Raw genomic sequence first — 25,250 nt, forward strand, 5'->3', positions numbered from 1 at the left:
TAAATTGTGTCAATATGGTCAGGCCAACATAATGTGGGGTTTTTCCTCTCTAACTGTGCATAAAATATCTCTTCTGGTAAATGAAAGCATCACATATATTTTGTTCACGTAGCAACAATGTGTAGTAAAGCTAGAGGTTTGAGTGCTGCATTGTTTTATACAACATTCCAAATACTAGTCTGAAGAAGCATTTGCAAAGCCAATCTGTTTTGCTTTGGCTGCCTGGCTGGGATTTCCTTTAAATGTTATTTGGTAAAGTATAACACAACCAAAAGTGTGAGTGTGTGTTTTGTGTGTGTAAATCATTTTCGTTAAGTGAAATGAAACCACTAAGATGGTCACCCAGACATGTAGAATCTTGAGAGGCCGTTTTCCAATGTTTTTTGGCAAAATGCAATAATTATGTACTTGATGCATGCATATCAAAACATGTGAGTAGCAAATGCAACAGGTCTGGACCACTGACTGGACCCACTATGTTGCAGATTACCCAATTGGAGTGTGTAGACTAAGCACTGAGGCAACTATTTATAACAGAACAAAAAATGAAATCATATTTTCTACAACTTTATGAGCCAGTGATACTGCTACCTATTAGACTGCACATATTCTTACTAAACAAAGGAAAAACTATTCAAATAAATGATGTGTCAATCATGCTTCTGTGTCTTCAAAGGCAATATATAATTTGTTTCCCTGTTACATTGTAATGAAAGGCATGATTGCACCGTTACTGTTTGTAAACTCACTTGGGGAGCCTACCATAAAGTGGGAGGATTGGCAAGAAGGCTTTGAGGTATACAATCAAGCTGTGGGTGGAGACATTTTTGATGCATCTCAAAAACTCTCCATGTTCAAACACAATTTAGGGGCTATGGGATGACACGTTCTTAAACACCTTCTGCCTCTTTTGCAAACTGATGAGGCGGTAGATCTCAATGACCTTAAGTTAGCTCTCCAAAATAAAACTATGGCAAAAGAAACAAATTAAGTTGTAGAATGGTTTACATTTTTCCAAAGAGTCAGCTTCCTGGAGAGTCCATATAAAATTTCATGGTTTCTCTTAGGTTGCTTGCATCAACGTGTAAATACAAACACTTCCTTTATGAGATGCAATGTGATTGGTTAGTACAAAAAGTAAGCAATGAGAAAACACACAAGAAATGATTAAATACAGAAAACTTAACACTACAAAAGGTCATAAAAATATAAGGAAATGGCATCTGGTGATTCTAGAACAGTAACAACTGTGCAAGGAATGACTTAAGACTAAAATGGATAAGAAGGATATGGTGAATACACGCAGGTGTGGTGCTATTAATGATAAAGATGTAATGTGCTATAAGTGTCGGTTAACGGGGCCATCTTGCTACTAGTTGCCCTGCTTTAGGTCTCATTTGTAGGAAGTGCAAAATGAAAGGACATTTTGCAAGGATGTATAAAGCAAGAGGGGGATACTTTCATGGAAAGTCAAAAAGTGCTCTTAATGTTACTGGTGATGTGAAAACTGATAATATGGTAGAGGATTGTTTTGTTACAAGCTTGTTAGCATTTAGATGAATTTCCTGGCCTGGTATAGTGTCTTGCTGACACAGTTAGTATTTTATGGCAACAAGTTAAAATAGTGGTAAAGGAAGGGTCAGCTCCCAAAGCACAGAAAGTATGTATTGAAAGTACTACAAAGGTCATGTTATTAACACAGAATTGAAGACATTTTGGCCTCTGAATGGTTGGCCCCTGTGGTGTTAGCCATGAAAGCCAATCTGAAGTTGCATTTATGTGTGGGTCTCCATGATCTGAACAAAGTGATAGGCATCATTTGCCCAATACTACTGATATGTTGACAACAATCAAGGGACTAAAGACCTTCTCCAACTTAGATTTGTTTTTGGCATAGAACCACACTTTGCATCTATATTCCCGATTGCTTACATCCTTTGTTACACTCAAGGAGGTATACGGTTCAAGCCAATGCCCTTTTGGCCTTCCATCAGCCTCGGCTATTTTTTCAGAAAGCTTCACAGCAACTGTTTTGTGGTGAGACAAACGTAACATACTTCCAGGATGTCATTCTGGTGTTTAGTGGGAGTAGAAGATCCATGAAGGAGCCTTGGAGAGGGTATTGAACATTTTTTTTAAAAGTGGTTTGACGATAAGGCTGGATAAATGCAAGATCGGTGCGAAGGAAGTTGACTAACTTGGAAATTGGTTGGATGAAAGCAGAATATCTGAAAGATAACAAATTAGTAAACGCCATTGAAGAGGCCCCATCTCTGCAGAGTAAAGATTATTTGTAAATATTTTTAGGATTAGCAGATTATTATTTGCGTTTCATGCCTATGTTCGCAGGCAAGATTAAATGTGTATGTAAATTGATGTAAAAAAAATGCTAAATTCCCATGATGTGAGGAGTGTGGAGAATGAATTTGCATTCTTAAAGAAGGATATTGCCACTGTTTTTGCATTAAAACCTTTCAACAAAGCATAAGAGAATTATTAGCACAGATGCTAGTAATATGGGTGGGGGCAGTGATGCAACACTCTGAAGGAAGGAAGACACCATAGCATACTGTTGTGTTTGAAACTTGAAAGTTTATTTTGTCACAGATCCTGCTTGGGAACAGGAACTGCAGCAGTTGCACAGAGGAGAGAGATATGAATGAAGCTTTCCATTGCGGTGTTGAGTTGGATGAATACATTTTTGTTCCCAGAATCATTCATTGTGGTATTAACTTTACAATGTGGTGATGAGTTCCTTAACACCTGACATGTACCCAAGTGAGCAAATGTATCCTGCTATTAACTGTTGTTTGGCTGGTGCGTGCAGTAATCTAAAAATAAGTTTTGTTTTTGGAAAAAGCATTTCCTCGTGCATTCCACAAGGTTTATTTTACGAATTTCTTCAAGTTTTCAATCTTGGATTCACAAGGTACTTTGTTGGGGAATCTTTCACATTGGGACACTACTTATTGTTTAGCCAACTGGGAGATCATCTTTTAAATTAGGTGCTCCAGCGTGACATTAAGCTCCACATTTGTGTGCAGCTCTGTCATGCGAGTGCTGTGTGACGCTCCTCCCTCCTGAACCAGCATGCTTTTCCTGAGGGTTTGGCAGGTAAGCATGCTGGGAATGGTCACTGCAGGGCATCATGGGAAAGGAGACATAATGTGATGTTATGGTTCACCATTTTGGAAGCATTTAGTGCATTGCTACTATATTACTTTTGGTGCTTTCTGCAACATAGCTTAAGAGACCGACTTGACATTCTCAGGAGTTACTGTTTAATCTGAAGTATACCAAATCAGATGGTCATAGTTTCTTACTATTGTCTTCTAAGTAGTTTTGAGTTACAATATTTGACTAGTCCTTCAGGGTGAAGAAGGGACACTGTTTTAGCTTCTAACGGTTATTTGAGCTTTAGATCCAAATTATTCAATAATCTGCAATGCCTCAACATCTACAGCCCTATGGGTGACACTAAATCTCATTATACAGTGAATATGAGTTTGCAAAATGTTTCATAATCACCATCACAAGCATTCTGTCCTGCAGGTGTTAATCCTTGTATGAAGTGGGTGGAATGGAAAGCGTCTTCATTAAATTGGACCTGAAGGGTGAAAAGTACTTGAACAAATGACTATGGAAGTTTGGGGGGAGTATGGGGTGTGTGGAAATTGTAATGTTTTTGAGAAAGCTATTGCTGATTTTGGCCATTATTTTGTACCTAATGTATGAAAAGGTATTGTGAGATACAAGTTCCTCCAGAGAAAACAAGAACCAAACTAACATATTGAAGAGTATGTTGCTACTCTCAGATTTCTATCCCTGGAATGTAAGTTTGGGAGTTTGCAAGAAGTAATTAGGATTCAAGTTGTGATCCATGTTAGAGATCCTGCAACTCAAGGTTGGGGTTATCAGGGATGCGGAGTTAAAGGACATTCTGGTTACAGTTAGGAAGGTGGAATTATCCAGCAGAAGTGGCAAAGCAGTCCACAAAGACATGAGAAAGAAGTGTGAAGAATGTGTGGATAAGGTAAAAAGCGAACACACTCCTAAAAGCACTAATATCGAGAAGAATGAGGTGAAGAGTACTGAGAGAAATAAGGAGGGTTTAAGATGTTACCGCTGTGACAGCTAGTCACATCTTGCTCATAATAAAACATGTCCGACATTAAAACAGAAGTGATCAAATTGAGGAGTTATTGCCCATTTCTTGAAAGTCTGTAAAAAATAAAAAGGAGGAATATTAAGTGCGTGGATGAAGACAGTTCTAGTGGGAACGAGGTTACATCGGGTGGTAATGTGAAAGGAAGCATGTGTACATTTGGTATGAATGTCAAATACCATGAGGAATGTATTTTGAGTAGCAATAACCAGATACTAAAGAATAAACCCATTTGTAATATGGTGATCGTAGACCTGAGCTTACAGATATATGCAGATTCAGGCTCACCATATACTATCATTAATGAAGATATCTGGAAGACAAAACTTTTAGACAGACTGGGTCATGACCTTAATAAGCCTGATTTTACACTGGAAGTGTATTCAGGTGAAATAATAGAAATTCTTGGAATCAGAACCCTTGTTTTCAGGTTCAAGAATCGCACAGCAATTGGGAAACTGTATGTAGCTAAAAAAGGGTCTAAAAAAAAGGGTCTTCTGTGCTAGGATGGTATCATCAGAGAAATCTGCACATGACTGAATCCAAATAATCCTAAACCTGCTGTGATTACTGATAAGGAGAAATTATTGGGGGGAAAAATGTTTGATAAATTTCTTAATGTTTTTAATGGTAAAATAGCAAATCTATGTGATTTTATGCATGACAGTCTTGAAACAAGATGCTTGTCCCAAAATTCATAAAGATCAAAACATTCCCATTATTATTAGGGAAGCTGAGAAAGAACATGAGAAATTGGTAAAGGATTCCATCATTGAACGTGTTGAATCTTTGGAGTGGATTTCTCCTATAGTGGTGGCAAGACACAGTAATGGAAAATCAGGTTATGCATTGATTTGAGTCATCTGAATCACAATATTGTTGTCGATAAATTTCTGCTACCTAAAATATCAGAGAGGTTAGCTCTAGCTAAAAGTGCTTGCTTGCTTCCACCATAGTTCTTTCAGAAGCCGATCATAAAATATTGTTCCATGAGGACAGTAAACAGTATTCAACTCTTGTTACTCCCATGGGGTGTTCAATATAGGAGAATTACATTTGGTCTTGCGTCTGCTGCTGCAGTTTTCCAACAACTGATGCACCAGTTATTTCCCAAAAAACCCAATGTGAAGTGTTTTCAGGACAACATTTTTATTTATGGCAAAGAAAAGGAGGAACTTAATCACAAACTGGTGAAGGTTTAAAAATATAGAATAAAGAGATTTAGCTGTAGAATATAGTAAATGCAAATATGCAGTGGCATCTGTGACTTATTTAGGTCAGGTTTTAGACAGAGTTATATCCAAACCAATGTTGGTGGAGGCAATTCAAATGGCTCTAGCTCCGATGAATAAGGACAGTGCAAGATCCTTTTTGGGGTTAACTGAATTTTATTCAAAGTACGCCCAGAATTTCACCTGCAGAAGTTTTAATGTTCACCAATTGCTTAGGAATAAGTGTAAATTTGAGTGGAGCGGTGGCTGTCAAAGGTAGGTCAAAGGTGTTAGGTCAGCCATAGCTAATGCCTTGACATTAAATGGTTCTCATCCTGACTACTTGAGTGTGGTGACAACAGATGTGAGTTGTAAGAGTATGGGTGTTTTGTATCCCAGAAAAATGAAAATGATGAGGAGGTGATTATTGATTATGCGTCATGGGCACTATCACCTTTAGAGAAAAATATTCTGTTATAGAGTAAGAAATCGTCGCTTGTGGTTGGGCACTAGATCATTTTACATAACTTCTATGGGGCAATATGTGTTTGTCGAGTACTGAGCACAAACCTTAGTTAAATTACTCACAACTGAAGGATTGGCTAAGGCATAAGCAAGTAGTGCCAGGATGCCAATGAGATTACAAGACTTTATATAGAAGGTGGGGTATGTGCCTGGCAGACATTATGTAAAAGTAGATTTTCCTCCAAGGATGCCTTTACAACTCAAGGGAGATTTGCTGAATGATTACCAAACTACTTTGATTAATGACCATGGGGTTCCTGTTCTTAAACAGGAGGTTTGGATTGGAGAATACAGCAAGGATGCTACTTGACAAGATGTTTTACGTCATATGGTAAAGGACTGGCCTACAAAGGGTGCACAAAAGTAAAAAGTGAGGAGTTTTTGTCAAGTGAGGAAAGAGTTTTCTTCAGTTAAAGAAATACTTTGGAGAGGTAATAGAATAATTCCACCAGTTTCTTAAGGGTACTGTTCCCAAACAATGTCACAAGGGCGGCCATGGCAGACTAGTGAAAAGTAAGTAAGGGTTTGAAAAGTGATACTGGTGGTATGGTATTGATATCTTTGTAGAGAGATTGGTAAAGAGCTGTGTAAGCTGTGCCAATGTTGACCAAACTTTGAAAACATTAAGACCCAATATGTAAGCCTTTTATTCTGAGGTGTCCTTGGATAAACATTGAGGAAGACATTATGGGTTCAACAGGTTTTCATCTCAGGTTTATTATTGCTATTATTGATGTTTTTTCAAGGTGGATGATATAAAAGTGGTGGGCAAGGTTGACAGTGATGCAGTTATGAGTTTTATGGTGTTTATAAAAGAGAGGCTGCCTGTTCAAGTCACTGATAACTGGAGTACAATTTATCCCTACTAAGGCTAAGAATTATTTCAAGAGAGCGGGTATAAAAAATTGTTCCATGTTCCTCTACAATCCCTGTGAGAACAGAATGATTGAGAGGTGTAAGAGTATAGGGTTTGGATTATTTTTCTAAATGGCCAGAATCACACTGAAGAGCTGGCATGGTCCATGCAGGGCCACAACTCAGGAGGATACAAGGAGCAGGTTTTTTTTCAAACTGCAGTCTGGAGTGCAGGACAGCAAACCCACTGCTGAGCTTGCTATCACAAAAGAACAGTACATAGATAATGCGTTTTGAGACCACCTGTGTTTTTACTGAGGATGGGTAGGAAGTACCAGGGGTAGGGGAGCAGCAGATGAGTGCATGGGGCAGGGAAGCTAAAAGCATTTTTTTAACTCTCAAAAAGCACAAATTGCCATGGTACTCCTTGGTATTAAAGGGAACTAATTTGTGTGTGGATGGGCTCCTTGTGAAAGGGAAGAATCCAGCTGCTCACAGTGAAGGTAGCCATTGGCTAAGGTGTGCTGACCGTTTGCCCCAGGCTGTGTTCTACAGTGGGAGAAAGAAAATGTGAATGACAACAGCAGACCAACAGATGAAGTGGACTGGCTGACGCCCTTTTATGTAAGTATATTATACATATCATTTTAGCAAAATGAAGAGGCCTTGATTACTGCAATACCAAGACCTAAAATAGAGAGCCAGAGTTCTAAAACTCCAAAGCATACAAACAAGGAGCTGTAGTTATTTGCCTGATTATACAGGAAATGGATAGAGGAAAATGTCTTTTGGTTCCTCATTATGCGTTGTCCTGTGTGATAACTCAGCCAAATAACTAAAAAGAAAAAAAAAAAAACGATTGGTGGTGCTGCATACTACTTCATACGTAGCTGTAATAGACTCTAACAAAAAGAATAAACCAGCTATGTAATTAGTTATTTTCTGGAAGATAAGAAAAAAGTGATAATTTATTCAGCTGCCTCTTAGAGGGTTTTTGTTCAGAAGCTTCAATGGCATAGTGTGATTAACCGTGTCAGAAGCAGTGGATACTTCACCGGTACTGCCTGCTGACTTGGATCTCATTTATGAACTAGACTTTTCTCAAACATAAAAGCAGGGCAATATCTGCACTTCATCTTTGTTGAAAACGACTCTGGTAATCATCAAGAAGACTGTTACATTCTGGGGGCCCTATCACAAAAAACATGAGAAGCAAAACCTAAAAAAAAAAAAAAAAAAGTATTTGCAATGCAATGGGTCCGCATTTGCTTTTACCGTTGTAAATTCATAACTGGACTTTTCTAGTCACATAAATTGGTCAACCCCGAGTCATAATTTGGTCTTTTCCTGCCACATAATTCTAGTGGCCCTGCATATAACTTAAGCACTTCCATCTACCTTCTTCCTCTATCTGCAGTCAAAAATGAAAATGTTGCCATTTAGCATTCTAAATTAAATCTGCCATGCGAATTACAATAGAATACCACTTTCACCGCCCCACCATCAGAGTTGCTGGCTGGCTAACACAATTCCCAAAATAAGACAGCCATGGAGGAGTAGCGAGTGAATAAACTAGAATGGTCACCCAAATATATCAACAGTGTTCAAACAGTCATACTGTAATAAGGATGTTAAGTTGGCCTGAATCATGGTCATAATTGCAGTAAGGAGAGATTAATAAAGCATATATAATTATCTTATAAACCCAATACAGACCTTTATCAGAAATAAATGTTTGACATTAGACTGTAATGCTAAGAACAGCCTCTAGAGGACACTACAATAAAAATATAATTTGTAAGAAACATGGTCATGTAACCATATAACTAGCCCCTGGAGGGCATAAACCAGCGAAAATAGAATTGCACAAAGTAATGTAGTGCAACCATATATTTAGCCCCAAGAGGGCGTAGTGCCTTACACATTTTCAGGCCTATTGCAATACTAAGGCCCTTAGAAAACAAACTACTCAAAGCTGTAAAACAAAAGTTCCAGCCCTAAGAGAGTTTAAAAAGGGACTGAATGGTGGGAGGGGTTAGTTTGGGGTCACCACTAACCTAGTGGATGCCCTAGACAGAATGAGTATGTCGTTCTGAACATTTTAGTGGTGGCCCCATTGTAGTAGGAGCAACACAGGCTGAGTTATGGGCAACTTTGCCGAATGAAGTGAATATTGTAGTATCGGCTCTTCCGCCGTGCCAGGAGAGCCCGCTTGCGGATTACTGTGTTTTTAGTAAAGTATTTATCAATTAGTTTTTGGGGAAGCTATGGAGCGTGAAGGGCGGAGCCAAAAGAAATGACTGATTAGGTAACAGTCTGAACAATATGACCAGCGCTCCAATACCGCCAATGGAGTTTGCGCTGTGAGGGCCATAGCCGCCATGGTGCACGAAGGGGAGAGACAAAAGAAAACAAGCATTTGTAATACAACGGGTCTCTAATTTTTCCGAGTTAGAGCTATTAGCAAATGTAAACTCCCAACCGGACTTTTCCTGCCACATTAAATGGGAAAAAAAGAACGCGATCGCGCTGCTACTGTTCACTCGTAGTGAAACCTATCGGCAAAAGTGCAATTATCTACGTAACCGGCAAAAGCGCAATTAACTATGTAACAGGGTCGATGTCATGCAAAGCGCTCGACTTCTGCCAAGCGAGATCACGCCGAGAAAAAATATAAAAAGTAGTCCACAAACCTGACGAAAAACAGCGAGCCTCGTATGTTTTCAGTACTTACTTGCTGCGCTCGAGGAGGGCTAACCACCGGAAAAGGCATGACGTATGCATGCCTTCCACTAATGAAAGCAAGCAGATTTTAAAAGCCAAGCCCACGAACCAATGAAGGACACTGACGTGACATGGACAGGGCACCGAGCCCTTTTCTAACTAGTAAAGCACGCAATACAGCTTGACCTTAAAAAATAGTTCACCCACGCCGTAGTATATCGGCAATTATCCATGTAACAGGGTCAGTCTGCAAGGCGGTAACAAAACAGCGCCAAAGCGTCACAAATCGAAAGCATTTACCAATGACATAACAGGATTTTTGAAAGGGAAGCCAACAAACCTGTGAAAGTGATAGGCGTGAGGCAGGTGTGGTTAAAAGCCCACAAAACTTACAACCGGTTAAAGCGCTTGCGAGCACGACCTCAAAATGAGCAAAAATTAAATAAAAAACAAAATCAGAAATTGGCCCCTGCTGCAGTGCATTTTGAGATCACAGAATGGTACTTATGGACCCAGCAGTAATGCAAAATGCATGGGTCCTCTTGGAATGCACGTGATTCATGACTGACTATTCCTTCATTTACATGAAGGTGGTCCTCACACCACCCTACTCCCCCGCCCTGCCACTATCGGCGCTGATGCTGGGAGTCGAGGAGAGAAGCCAGACAGGCTCTGGGTTGGGAGCATGGAAAAAAGTGGGCGTGGAGACAATGGGGGACCTATTTAGGGATGGGGTGCTGAGATCCTCTGCCGACCTGGTGGAGAGTAATGGGGTACCACAAGGGCAATTCCTTCTATACCAGAGGTTGCTGCACAATCTGAGGGAACACTGGGAAACAGTTAATGTGGAACCCCCTACCCACCAGATATTACACCTACTATTGGTATCAGGGGGCGAGGCCCACCTAATTACTAAACTATACCAGGCCCAAAATGAGCACGCCCTGGTCCCGCTCCAAACACAAAGGGAGAAATGGGAAAGGGCAGTGAGTAGGGACCTAACTGACACGGAATGGAAGAGAATCCTGGCGTACCCCCGGGTGGTCTCATGAAACACATGACTAAGATACATCCAATACAATTATATTCACAGAACGTACCTTACCCCACACCGTTTATCCCTAATATATGGTGGCCCCCCAAGGTCATGCCCCAGATGCGAGGACAGAGACGCAGACTTCGAACATATGGTGTGGAGTTGCCGGGAACTCCAGCGGGGTTGGGGAGCGGTACTGACTGACCTGAATAAACTATTCAATGTGGAACTGGCCCTGGCCCCGACGGTGTGCCTCCTGGGTCTTGGAACAGGACTCCCACGTGGGAAGGTGAGGACTCGATTCCTGGACCTAACCCTGGCCCTTAATAGAAGGTTGATCACATTGGGCTGGAAATCGCCCAGGTGCCCTCCACTGAAGGTATGGAGACAGGATGTTACGAAATGGGCGAGGGCAGAACTGCAGGTCTTGATTAGCGAGGAGGTCCGGGGCCTCCGACAGACTCCTATCTAGCCAGCATGGGAGGAAGTACTGATGAAATGGAACCGTATAGTGATGGTAGACGATCTGACAGAAGGGGAGAAATGACAGGAACGGGAGTAGGAAAAGAGAGGTGGCAACAAAGTCATATCAGCCGGGTTATAGTGTATAGGGAAGACCTGAGGCTACTCCTGCGGGGTAAAACAGAGGCGACTACAGACCGAATATGAGAACCCCAAACCACAAAAAAATAAAATAATTGGGAGATGGAACAGACACGAGGGATAGGCAGGAGCTAAACGGGTCGAATGCCCTCCCCCCAGGGAACCAGCCGGGAAGGTATGGGAGACCCACCCCACGTACCGGTGGAGAAGAATACGATCCTTCCCTGCAGCTGCTCTCACCCGCTAGCAAGTAAAGTTACTATTTATTGTTAGTTAAAGTCTGTCATGTATGCATCGCAGTAAAAAGGACAATGTGGTGCACTCACGAAATGTATATACGATCATGAGACCCGAGTAGACCGAGTACGTAGAAAATCTAAACATGAAGCACAGCCAGAGGATGTAACGTGAAACAATTAATAGTATATACAAGAATGCGATAAGATGTCTACAAGGATGAGGGTGAACAGAACGGTGGCCGGTGTCCGTCAAGCCATGAACAGTATGTGTATGACAGCAAAATGTTAATGTTAATAAAAATATATTTAAAAAAAAATTAAGGCGGTCCTCACACAAAGAAGAGTATCCCCTAATTCTGTACTTTTACAATAAATGCCTTTAATTATATGTTCCAGTGCTATGGTCTGTTTCCATAGCAAATGCTCTTCCCTACTTTTTAGGTCTCGCCTACAAGACAACGTAACCGGTCTCATTGGGAGAGACCTTTTGTGAACTTACAGTGGGTGTACAGCCTGCCCATTGCTTGCCATTAATTGGCTTTGTCACTCATATGCTTGCTTCTTATTCAATAGCTTGCCTCCACTTTTTGTGTTTATGCCACCCCTAAAGCCTATCATCTTTATGATCCTTCTGATTGGCTGAACTGTATCCATCTGCTACTCATATTTAGGGTGTTATTTTCTTCTTTTTCATTCAGCATTCATGAATGTGCATATTTTCTAGTTCTCTCCACCCCTTTCCTAAATACTCCCCATGTGTTATTTTGTGCCTCACCCCTTCAAGCTTTTCCGTAAAAGCACAGCAACAGGGATATGTTTGCTGGAGTATGGCCGAAGAGCAGACCTTAAGAGCTGTTCTTCTTTTATCTCCTGCATTCCACATATTGCTTGAAAGCACACGCTTCAGCACACAAAGGCATTTTGGCACTGGGAGAATGGCCATCTCCTGTACTCACTTAGCTGGTGTATGAGGCAGAAGGTGTACTTAACTTAGCAGGACACTTATCCTGGAGGCCTATACATATACTCCCTGGACCTTATAGAGAACCAAATGACTGAATCCTGTGGACTGCTTGGGCAGTTCACTGAGCTCCTAGATACCATCCTGATGCATTGTTGATGAAGAACCCCTGAATGCTGTACTTCTTGGAGCGGTATCTCCTTCTCTACTTCTCTTTGATATATCCCTTTAGATTTAGTAATCCATCTATATTTTCTTCAGAAGTCTCTTGATCGAGCTTCTGAATGATAACGCTTCCTCTTTAACTTATTTTTGCCTAAAATTTGCTAGAGATTTGCAGTTCGAGATTTTTTCTTCCAAATTATTTTTGCCTCTTTTTGTGTTTTTTTATGTTGGCGTATATGTTCCGCATCACACATGAATTTCCTGATGTGGTCAGATGTAGGGTTTTCCACTGCCCAGTCTAAAAAACAAAGATGACTTTGCTAAATTGAATAGACAGATGATTGTTAATCCTGAGCAACACTGTACTTCTGTATTTCAGATATTCCTTTTAATATTGTGTAATGTTTTTCTCAAATGTTTAGTTATGTGAATGTTAGTTCAACATTACTTCTTTTGTCGCCTTGGACAACCCCTGGTGATAATGTACATGTATAACGTAGTGTTGAGAATAAATTATGTAACTTTGATTTTGAGTTTGCAATAAATGTTTATGCCAGATTGGAGTTTCTCTTAAATTGTCAAATGGGTCATAATGTCTATATTTATTGATTGGTAATTGAAAGTTGCTTGATGATTTTACCACACTTAACTGCTGGGTCAAAAGGTTTGTTGACCTCCGTGAGTACTGATTCCTGCAAAGGATGAATATTCTGCAGCATTTGCACGAGTGAAAAGATTCAATACCTTACCTTTAGATCACTTTCAGTGATTATAGACACAGTAGGTATAGGACACTATTCCCTTACTTAGGCCAGCAAAAAGGTCCTGAGGAAAGCCAAAAGACCCGACTGGGCTAAGGTGGCTTAACATGTAGACTGCGACAGATTGAAGACGTAAGGGATCATTGATATGTCCCTAATCTACACCTCGGTTTGTTTTTAACCCCCTCCTCCGACTCCTGATAACAGAATACATTTAATAAGGAATGTGAGGTAATTTCAATATACCCAATACAGATCCCATCGATTTTCACACTTAGAAGTGCTCCATTCCCAAGGAGGTTGAGCCCACTCAGTCACACAAGGTGGCCCGAGCGCCCACCCAATGATGAAGCAGCCACTAGTGAAATCTAGTGGGTGAGGGTCTCTCAAAAAACCTGATGGACTCCTGACCAACACAGGCATTTTTGGGTCCCCACTCCTTTTGATAATCTGTCCAAATATCATGTGTGTATGGCACTTAAAGCTTGAAATCTTCATTAAAAGATTGTAAGAAATCTACTTTAAAAACAGAGAGAAGTTTCTGAATGGACTCACCGTTCTTGGATTTCTTGTTTACTGAAGGAAGATAAGCGAGTAATGCCGTTCTTTTCATTGTTGTGTACAATGTATTCTGGGATTTTGCTAATGGATGTAAATTGTCCTGCAACATAAAAATACAGTAGTTTGCACCAGAACCGCAACTGAGCAATAATTCAAATTAGCTACAAATAAACCACAAACGAACACACACTGTAACATAATAAAATACCAAAGAAATAGTACTGGCCATCGCATCGGCGTGGATATTTCAGCAAGAATATTAACAACAAACACTTTACACATTTAGAACGTAAGTACTTAAAAAAAAAAAAAAGTCTGTGCAAGATTACTCATTTACATTCTATTTTAAAGGTTTATGGTAACTCATTTTTGCCAAGATCAGTTTTCTACAGGCGGTGGGAAGAGTAAAAATTGTTCCCTAGTATGAGATCATCAAGCAAAAAGTATAATTAGTGACTTTCAAACAATACCTCTGTGCATTTGATGACCCCATTCTTCCCCCGGAAAGACTTTCTAGGCAAACACCAGTTAATACCAATAGAAATAATAAATCAATAAAATTAACTGTGGCATGGAGCACCGGTGCCTGACAGCCAAGATTCAGCTCTTGAGAATTGCAGGGCACGCATTAGACACTTTATTGTAGTAAGGATCTGACTATAGTAGACTTTATTAGTGCTTTCACGCGCCCTCATCCCTCCGACTCAGATGGCTCCGGAAATATGAACTAACAAATAATGCTAATTATTTATAAAATAAAATACAGGCCTGATTTAGACTCCATCTCTATTTTATTTTCCTAAATTAGGAGTGAAAAAAATATTTCCAGGTATTCTAATTTTACAAATGACTGAACTCACATTAAAGGGGCAGCCCGAGTAAAAGTTCACCTGCTCTACTAATTCTGTTCTTCAATTTCGTGTATATTTTTCTGTGTCAATGCTCTTTAATCTTAAATTAAGTAGTTCCATCAAAGCTGGTAAAATCGACGTGAACAGTGAAAAGGAGAGGATACAATTAAGGAACATGATAGTATGTCACAATTTTCATGAAAGGGATGTACCAAACCTTTTTTTCTTTTCAACAGTATAAAAAAAATCTTTTTCATAATGAATAAATTAATCTAAAACTGTGTCTCATGTGAATTAAGTGTTTTGTCAACAAAGATCCAATTTTCAAGAAAGGGGCATTTTAATTTGAACTTTGTAATGAAAAAACAACCACATATCCTATGCTCACTGCTTTTCATGTTAAATCCATAAACATCCTTTGCGGCTTTGTCCTTGGGCACGTACAATAATAAAATGTTTGCTCCACAGTCCCAAGCTCAACCGGGCACACAACCTCCGTGGGATTTTAGCTTTCCAGTCCCTGATGGCAGAACTAGAATACAGTAAGCGTGAGTGTGGTACCAGGATAAACTTGGATATTTCTTCCATAGCTACCTGTACTCAGGATAGCAAGACTTAACTTTGCCTTGTGCTGAGACCTTGAAACCATATGTCTATTGACAGAACAGTTCAATGTGAAAATATCTATAAGAAAAAAACATTACTGAAGGTAAGCAACTTTTTTCTATGATGAAAACGTCTACCTGCGAACTTCTCACTTTTTGAGTAGTTATCAAAGAAGTACCTCTTCCCAGGAAGGGTCTCTTAAGTAATGGCCAGACCAGGAAAATGATGTAGAACAGGAACATTGAAATAGCCATCCCTTCTCACGTTTCAAATCAAAGTAATAATGCTATGCAAATGTGTGAAAGGAAGCCCATGTCCCCACCCAACATTTTACTGCTATGGCAGTCCTCTGACGAGTGCCAAGATGGATGCATTCACTCTGGTAGAATGAGCACAGAATTCTTCTTGGGGTTTCTTTTTTATCAAGGGTATAAAAAAAGACCTAAAAGCAGAGGACCATCCACTGAGACAGTCTTCTTCTGGACCACCTTAACCATCTTGGTGCCGACATATTCAACAAAAAGCTTTGATGTCTGATCTAAAGACCTTGGTTCTGTTGAAGCAGACACTGACCACCCAAAGAGCGTACAGCCTGTGTAAGCTCTCCTCCTTGGTGTGAGGGAGGAATGGAAGAAAAGAGGAAGCACTGAATTGACTGTCCCATATGAAATGGGGTAATCTGTTATATGAAAGCCAGTTTAGTCTAGAGAACTAGCTTCTCTGTCTAAAAACGGTAAAAGGCGGTCACTGTACAACGATGTGTGCTGAGCTAACATGGCGGTCACCAAAAAGACTGATTTAAAAGTCAGAAGCTACAAAGTACAGCTAATCAGGAGTCTCAAAGCAACTGGGGGTCTTGAACAGAGATGGTAGATCAGCTAAACAGATAAATGCAGCAAAGGCTGCAACATATCTTTCAACAGTGTCTTCTGTACAATGTGGGCCAATAGAATTCTAAAAAGTAAGTTATGAAAGATGCGTCATAATGGGGTCCACACTTTCACCCCAGGCAAAAAAACTGTTCCAGCATCTGGCGTAAACCGATTTTGTGGTTGGACGATATGGTGAAAGGATGATGTCCACCACCTACGATGGACAGCATTCATATGCAAACGAGCATGTGGGGCCAGAAGGAAGCAGGAAACTAGGAGTCCTAGCAGGCAGATGGACTTCAAGGACAGGAACCTGAGCTTCTACCCAAAACATCTGAATCATGTCTCAAATGCTCCTGATGATCTGGGGAGGAAGTATAGCTTGGAGAGATGTTGTGTCCAGTACTGCCTCTATGAATAGAAGGCCCTGAGAGGGCTCCAGGTACAACTGGGGGAGACCGATGGAGAACTCCAAGCCAAACAGCAGAGGTGGTCCGATATCAGCAGTGGCAAGCCCGCCTTGAACAGCCAACTTTCCAGGTACAGTAACACAGATTCCAGACCTGTGCAGATGTTTAACAACCACTGGGAGGGAAGACCCTAGGTGCAGATGTTATTCCAAACGGAAGGACTACAAATTGGTAGCGTGTAGGGCCTACCATAAAGTGCAGGTTTCTCCTGTGTGGCTGCAGGATTGATGTATGGAAACCTGTCCTGATGTCAAAGGACACCACCCAGTCTTAATTCCAGCAGAGTTAAGGATAGAGTACTGAAATTATCTTCGTGAATGTAAAAGTTTAAGACCCTGCAGATGTGCCACCATCTCCTGCTGGGGAATAATAGAGCAATGTTCTGAACGGAGGGTCTGAGTAGGGGGAAGGGAGAGGGTTTCTGTAGGAAGGGAAGGCCAAAAAGCCACACCTCCCCCAACAGCTGTAACTTTTCCCTCAAGGGGAAACTAAAGCGACCTTTCCAATGGCATGAGGGAGGAAAAGGTGAGGAGGATGGCTTCTGGGCCTATCTCCCTTTGGCCTTAACCCCCAGCCTCTGTAACGCTTGAGGAACTAGTTGGGCTGTAGGACTGGCTGGGGAAAAGGGAGACCTTTTGAGGAGCCACAAAACTTCCAGTACGGTCTATTGAAGTCCCAGGAAGGAGTTGCTAGACCCATGGGCGGGCTCTCCCAGTTTTGGAGATCTCCAGGCCAAAGGCTGCCTTACTGCCAAACAGAAGACAGCCATTGAATAACATTTGCACTGGGCTGGTGTACATAGCCTGTGGAACACAGCCAGGCATGCCTCTCTGGCAACTGAAGAGCCCTTGGCTGCAGCCACTAAATTCACCATCTCAAGGCTGGCTCTATAGATTTGCCTGGCAACATTCTGACCATTCTTTGCTATCTAAGCAAAATTTTCTTTTAAGCAATCTGAAAGACTGGAGATGATCCAGTTGGGTGCCATGAGGTTACCATGGGTTTGTAGGCACACCTGAGAAAACCTTATAAACAGCGCTATGTTGGACCAGGGACTGGAAATTCCCAGTAGGATTGGTGTTAGGGCCAGCACTTGGCCTTCAGCTTGAGGGATGTCCACTACCTCAGACTCCGAGGAGGATTTTCTAGTGGAGCATCAAGGAGACCTACCTCTCGAGCAGGAACAACACATAGGTGTGGAATATTTCAGAACCAAAAATTTCAGAAGGGCCTATTTTGCTTGTATATGCATTTAAAAGGTGAGTAAAGAGATAACTTCCATATAACTTTTTACATTTCACTTAGGAACCCGACGAAAGTGAAGCTCTAATCTTTAGGGATTTCAACTGTTCTGCCTCATTTAAATTCCTGTTAAAAACAAACTTAAATATCTACAGGAATGTACTTTTTCCACTGGTTATCTGAAACCATTTATAGTTGATATTTTTCGTTTTTACCAAATATCATCATTATATTTCATATAGTTTAATCAACATGTACATTTAGGTAGTGCTTCAAATGGGTGGGTACTGTCCGATACTGGATTTGATAGGGAGAGTGCCTGCACTTTCCAGCTCTGCTGCAGTACATTTAGCGGGAGAGTACTGGCACTTCTCACAAGCAAATAGATACTCTTCAAAGAGAGAACTAGCACTTCTATATTTCCATTTAAAGCACTGTATTCAGGAAGCTTACCTTGCAATACTGTGCATGTGCAAGAACCACAGCATTATAATCAAGTAGCATTCATATCTCTCCATACAAGTAACTGGGAATAACAATCCCTTCATTTTTGTAGACAAAGTTTGTTTCCTCAAAGGCAGTTGTCAAATTCACTAAATAAAGCCCCAAAAGGGATGGTGCCAGGACACATCCTTTGAGCATGTCTACTGAAAGACACCCTGAAAGTTCAATTTGTTCCCAACGGAAAGCATAAATAAGGTGGATAAGTGACAAAGGCCACATGGTATCCCCCATGAAGCTGATTTCTTCCAAATTTGCCCAAATTATGTTTGGAAACTGAAGAAGCAACATCATAGTCTTTGATTAATCTCTAGTGACTTCCAAGTAAGTGCTCGAGGAGCAAAACAATGGACCTCTGTTGAATGAACTTCAAGGAAGCGACTATGCTCTATTCGCAATAAGTTATCAATACTAATTCACTTCGCTAAATGAGTCAGGAGAATTTTTGCAAATATATTTGAGATGGTATCTGTCAAACCTATTAATCTGTAATTGCTTGCCAAACTTTCTTCGCTTTTTTAATGGATGAATTTTACTACTGCCGCTCTCCAGGACTGTGGAATTTGTCCAGACACAGCTATTCATCCCAACAAGGTGATTAAAATTTCAATCCACCAGTCAATATTAGCTTTAATTATTTCAGATGGAAGGTTGTCAGGGTCTGCTGCTCTACTCAGATACCATAAGAATGATTTAAGGATTAACTTAGTTTTTCTCTGGAATACTAAATCAAAATGAAGTAGGATTTGGATTCTAAATGCAATTTAGTAATTTCCAGTGTGGTGCATGGTAGAGTACAGTGGCGTAAACTGTGGAGGTGCAGAGTAGATTTATAGTACCATAGGGGAAATTATCATAGAATGCACAGTTGTAGAGTGGAGTGGTATAAAGTACAGTGCATTGGCATAGAGAGCAGTGGCACAGAGTGCAATGTTGCAAAGTAGAGTGGCAAAGAGTAGAGTAGTACAGAGTGGAGTGGTGTAGAGTGCACAGGCAAGAGTGCAGTGGTGTAGAGTAGTGTGGGGCAGAACGCTTTGAGTTGAGAGGCATAGATTGGGGTATTGCAGAGTAGAGTGCAGTGACGCAATGCGGAGTGGCACAGTTTAGTGTGGTAAAAAGTAGAGTGCAGTGGTGTGAAGTGGTACAAAGTAGAGTAAAGTTAAGTGGAATGCGCATGGTGTGGTAGCGTACTGCTATTACAGATAAAACACCTTCAACTGAAATGACCATTACAGACATAGTTTTACTGATGAACGTATACATCGCACAAAGTGTGGAAATGTCATTGCCTAGTGTATCAATTTGTTTTGATCATATTCAAATATTTGTTTCCCACCACACTTTAGAATTACCAAAAAAGTGCTTCATTTTTACAGTCCGAATTCGGACACATTCTGAAATATCTGCACAACTGTGCTAGAAAAAAATATTGTACAGCCTTCCCCACCAGCATACCCCAGTGGGTAGCATGATTGTCACAAATCCTCTCACTATGAAGTAAAAAAATGAAAAGTAAACACCAAAACCCCTGGAAGACAGAGCCTGACATTTGACCTATGTCTGACTGCACAGGAAATGTGACAAGATAAGAACAAGATTTAAAGGCCTGCTTACAGAAATTCAGTAGTGGTAGAAGAATACAGTAAACAAGATTTGGGCACAGGAAGGGACGAATTCAAGCTGGACAGCCTAATATAAATAAAGCCCGCAAATAGAAAGCAAGAACATGTGAGTTACAAACCACAAAGCCAATGGTAAGGAAGGGGCAGAATGCATTCCCAGGGAAGCTTTCCGAATGTCCCCATGATGTCCTTAGCTGCGCTGTCTGGTAGGCTTCGACCTAAAAAGGTGAGGAATCTACAGGCACAAATATCCATCAGAAGAAAACTTTAATTTTACAAGGCATATGTACCAATAACGATGAGGAACCTTTAATGTGTGTTTGATAATGATACTTGCACTGTATGCCAATAACGTTTTAATTATATTAAGAAAGAAATCCTTCTTTCATTTCTTCCACACACCAGTAATGGGTATCTGGCGTCATCCTCAAATTGTGCTGGAGTTTCTAAAGACTTAATTACATCACTGTGAGGCACTCTTAAATATGGATGAAGAGGTACGACGAAACAGTAATGTGTAAAAAATACACAATTTCAATACAGTTTACAGGTACATTTATTATTAATGAAGCAGCTTTCATTTGAATGGCTGAGGCAGATTCACAACAGTTACTTTCCACTTACATATCTACTTGGAATACTTTTGTACTAGAGTTTTATTTTCATCTAGTGCAGGTTTTAGTAAAGAGAAGCAGGTTTCTATGTAAACTGAATTCCATTGTGCTTCAAAGGTACCGAGAGATGTAATGAATACAGATTGATCAGATAACTCCTGATAATTCAGACTCACTGCAAAAACAACCTCATCCCCTAAAAGGCGAATATTTTGACTGACTGCCTTCCCAAGCTCAATTCACTTTTCATACGATTTTTCGTGTTGTGATTATATTAACTCATTTTCTTCCACTGGATACGCCATACATAATACTATCCACTTTGATGTTGCTTACAGATAGAAGATTTACCTGGGCAGATACCAATGACTTCCATGTTTTCAAGCTCTATTCCGTTTGCTACTCCCACCATCTCAAACCAATTTTCTGCCACAAGCAGAGGACCCTATTACTTCATCATATGGAAACACTCTATGTGTTAGCAGTGAGCCAATAAACTATTTTTTAACTCAAACAATCTTTGGCATCTGAGTGACAGGTGAAGATAAGGATGACATGGTGTGGTAATAAGCATGAATGCCATACTCAGATTTTATTGTTTCGAATATATGCAATTTCATATCCACCCAAAAGGATGGGTATTGCTCGGATCAAGAACACATTCTTCTAACTTAGGAAGTATTTCATTTCTTTTTTTAATAAAGAAGCTTTATTGTTTTCCAGAAAGATTTACATGAACATTTCCAAGCCAAGTGATACACATTATTGCATAACGTCCTACTATGTGCATAAAACTTACTTCGGATTTAATAGGATCACTCGAGTTGGGTTAAAACAATGCAAAAGGAACAAACCAAAGAGAAAAGGTGTGAGAGTTAAATAAAGGGAAAAGAGTCTCTCCTGTCCACGGGTGCTTCGTGATGTGGGTTGCAAATGTTTGGGGCATTTTTGGCGCCCAGCGGCCAGTCTCGATCGCAGGTCTACCCTATGGTAACCGAACCCTCTCAGTTGTGTGGGGCAGGGCTCCCCTGGACCTGGTACGTGACTGAACAGGGGGTCCAGGTCAGTGAGTATTTGGGTCTGTCAGTGGAATTGGCATTTCAAGTGTAAATTGGGATCCTTTGTAATCTAGTCGTCTCTTAAGGCCTCCCATCCCCCCCCAAATCTTATCGTATTTGCCCGGGCACCCCCTGGCCTCATACACCACTCTCTCTTGTTGTGCACACCAGTCCATCCCTCGTTTCCATTTATTTAGGGATGGAGCTCCCTCTGTCATCCATTTGATCATAATATCCCTTTTGGCAACCAGACATGCTATTCCCACAAAGGATCTCTTCATTCTTCCCAAATCTGTGTCTCCCGCCACCCCCAGTAGGAACAGGAGCGGTTCAGGAATTAAATCAGTTTGCAGGGCCCCAGAGATTTGTGCTGCAATCGCTTTCCAGTAGTCCTCTATGATCGGGCATAACCATATCATGTGATAGAAGTCGGCTTCCGGCTGGGAGCATCTTGGGCAGGCAGCCATGGAGCGGAGGCCTGCCTCGCACAGTCTCTTGGGTGTCATGTATACAGCGTGTAAAAAGTAGGATTGTCCCAGACGGAGCCTGAAGGATATAGTTAGGGTACCAGGAGCTGCTAAGGCATCATTCCAGTCTCCCTCCTTAATTCTTCCCACCCCTCCCACTTGTTGCGAAGTCTGGTCATTGGAAAGGATCTCAATTGCGAACCAAGTGTGGAGATTCCGATTTCGTCCCATTTCTGGAATCCTTGCAGTTTCTTGACCCCGGCCAGGAGATTACCGTGCCACAACGGGGTCTGACCGGTGATTCGTTTCCACCAACCGGTAAGCCTCTGAGCCTCTCTCCATCCCAGGAGCGTCACCTTAGTTACCTCCGGGGTGGAGTTGGGAATTGGACATCCATAGAGGGCATTGAATACTCCCGCGTATTTCAGCGTGCCAAGCTCAAGTCTACAGGCCGGATCCGACCAGCCTCCTCCAACCCAGTCGTTCACCACAATAAGTTGCGTCGCAAGGTGGTAGTAGTATAAGTTTGACATCGCGAGTCCCCCCGCGCACATGCTACATTGGCATGTAGCGAGTGCCAGTCGCGGGCGGGCACTTTTCCATAGAAATTGGCGGATCATTGAGTCCAGGTTTTTAAACCATTTCTTGGGGATTCGGAATGGGAAATTCTGCAGCAGATAGAGAAATTTGGGGAGAACCATCATTTTGAAGAGAGCAACTCTCCCAAGTAAGTTAACGGGCAGGGTTTGCCAACGCTGGAGGTCGGTTTTAGCTTTAGTTACAAGTGGTGTCACACTGAGTTCCCACGTTAACTCTGGTACTAGGGAGACTGAGATCCCCAGATATTTAAAACTGTTTTGTCGAATGGGGATGGTCTGCTGCCAATCAATGCAATCCCTCGCAGGGTGCAACGGGATAAGTAGGGACTTACGGTGGTTCAGAGCGAGGCCAGATGGCTCTGAGAAAAGATCAAGTATCTGCAGAATACGCGGACCGCTCGTGGCTGGCTTCGCAATGTATAAGAGAACGTCGTCTGCATAGAGTGCCACGCAGTCTTCTGAGCCAGAGGGCCAGGACCATCCCTCAATCAGAGGGTCCTCTCTGAGCAGTTTGGCAAGCGGTTCTATCACTAGCGCGAAGAGGAGTGGGGATAGGGGACAACCCTGACACGTGGCTCGCCCTATGTGAAAAGGGTCCGACACGGTTCCATTCACTTGTACTCTGGCCGTCGGTTGTGAGTACAGAAGTTTCACGAGTCTCTTAAATCTGGGGCCAATCCCGTTGCCCTCCAGGACCTGATGTAGGTATGACCAATCCACTGTGTCAAACGCCTTCTCGAAATCAAGGAGGAGAAGAGCTTTCGATGAGTCGGCTAGGGTATCACGGTGTGTCAGGGCTAGGTGTAGGCGTCTAATGCAGTGTCTGGTGCTTCTGGTTGGCATGAAGCCGCATTGGTCCGGGTGGATCAGCGATGAGAGGGCTGGTTTTAGCCTTGCTGCGAGGATCGAAGTGAGTATCTTAACTTCGATATTTAAAAGGGAGATGGGACGATAATCCGCACAGTTCCGCGATGGTGGCTGGGTTTTAGGGATCACAGCAATTGTGGCTTGGTCAATACCTACTGGAAAATTACCCTTGCTCTCGGCCTCCTCATACATGTTAAGGAGGTGTTGCCCCTACTGTGTCGCTGCAGCTTTTATATAACTCTGTTGGTAAGCCGTCTGGGCCGGGAGTCTTACCCGAAGCTAGCGCGGTTATTGCGGTAGTCACTTCCTTCAGGGTTAGTGGCTCGTTGAGCGCATCTGACTGTGAGTGACACCTTGGGAAGGGTAATTTCGTCGAGGAGGAGGGGGGGAGTCCCTCTCCGTTTGGGTCCGTGGGTGTTCTTTGTACAGGTGTGCGTAGTAAGCTGCAAAGCTTTGTGCAATGTCCCTAGGGGTTCTGGAGAGCCCTCCGGACCCGTCCGAGATCTCTGGTATAATTCTGTTGGCCAGTGGACGTGTGGCTGCAGGAGTTTCCCACTTTTGTCCCCCCATCCATATATTCGGGCGAAGGAGGCCCTCCACATGAGCTTGGCTGATTCTAGGGTGAGGGCTTTGACCTCTTTGCGCATTTTCAGGAGCTGTCGAAGGCCCTGGGCCGAGGGAGAGGCCAGGTGCCTGCGTTCGTGGTGCATTGTCCGCGATTCTAGTTCGGCTATTTGGGAGATACGGGCTCGTTCCCTCACTCGGACGAGATGTTTGGCGTGGCCTCTAATTGTTGCCTTACATGCTGCCCAGACTGTGCCCGGCGACTGCACTGAGCCTACATTGTCCTCAAAGTATTGTATCAATTGGGTTCTCACTGCCTCTTTGTAATCCTACTCCTGTAGGTACCAGGCATTCAGCCTCCAAGTGGGTCTGTTGGTCGGGTCGGCATTGCCCAGGCGCGCCTGTATAGGTGCGTGGTCGGACACCCCGTGCGGAAGGATCTCAACTCCTGTAACATTAACTATGTCTAGCGCTGGGGCGAATAGGAGGTCTATTCTGGCATGCGACCCATGTGCCGCTGACGTGTGTGTGTATTGCCTAGTATTGGGGTGCCAGGTTCGCCATATGTCACACAAGCCGAGGCTATCCGCCCAGCCTCTGAGCGTCGACGCTCTGGACGAGCGGCCCGACGTTTTATTTTCTGATACATCTAGCTCAGGGTGTAGTACTGCATTGAAGTCCCCTCCTATTAACGTGGTACCCTAGGGAAGGTCTGCTATAATCTGTTTGAGGGAGGCCAGGAAGGTCTCCAGTCCCGCCAGGGGGGCGTATACACTCACTAGATTTATGGGTCTCCCATGTATCAGCCCAGCCACCATTATGTATCTACCCTGTGGGTCGGCGCGCGTGGCTGTTATTGTGATTGGCAGTGAGCGGTGAAGCAGTATAGCCACACCCCTGGAGCCTCTAGAGAAGCCCGCGTGATGGACTCTGTCATATCCTCCTCTGGCCAGCATGGGGCATCTGGTCCAGAGGAGATGAGTCTCTTGTAGCATAATCGCCGCGGGGCATGCCTGCGCAGGGTACTATATATCGCTGATCTTTTAATTTTGTCCAGGAGGCCGTTTACATTCCAGGACAGAATTTTAATCATTGGGTGCAGCACGTGAAC

At 42.3% G+C, this 25,250-nt stretch overlaps 1 protein-coding gene across 1 annotated transcript in view; it reads right to left on the bottom strand.

Moving 5' to 3' along the window:
• Positions 1-25,250, bottom strand: part of CHST10 (carbohydrate sulfotransferase 10) — a 220,735-nt gene that overhangs the window by 11,604 nt on the left and 183,881 nt on the right. Inside the window, exon 5 of the mRNA XM_069204396.1 lies at positions 13,801-13,906. Within this exon, the coding sequence (XP_069060497.1) occupies positions 13,801-13,906 (106 nt within the window). The remainder of the gene's footprint in view (positions 1-13,800; positions 13,907-25,250) is intronic.

The sequence above is a fragment of the Pleurodeles waltl genome, chromosome 8 (assembly GCF_031143425.1).
Source record: "Pleurodeles waltl isolate 20211129_DDA chromosome 8, aPleWal1.hap1.20221129, whole genome shotgun sequence".
NCBI classification, from domain to species: domain Eukaryota; kingdom Metazoa; phylum Chordata; class Amphibia; order Caudata; family Salamandridae; genus Pleurodeles; species Pleurodeles waltl.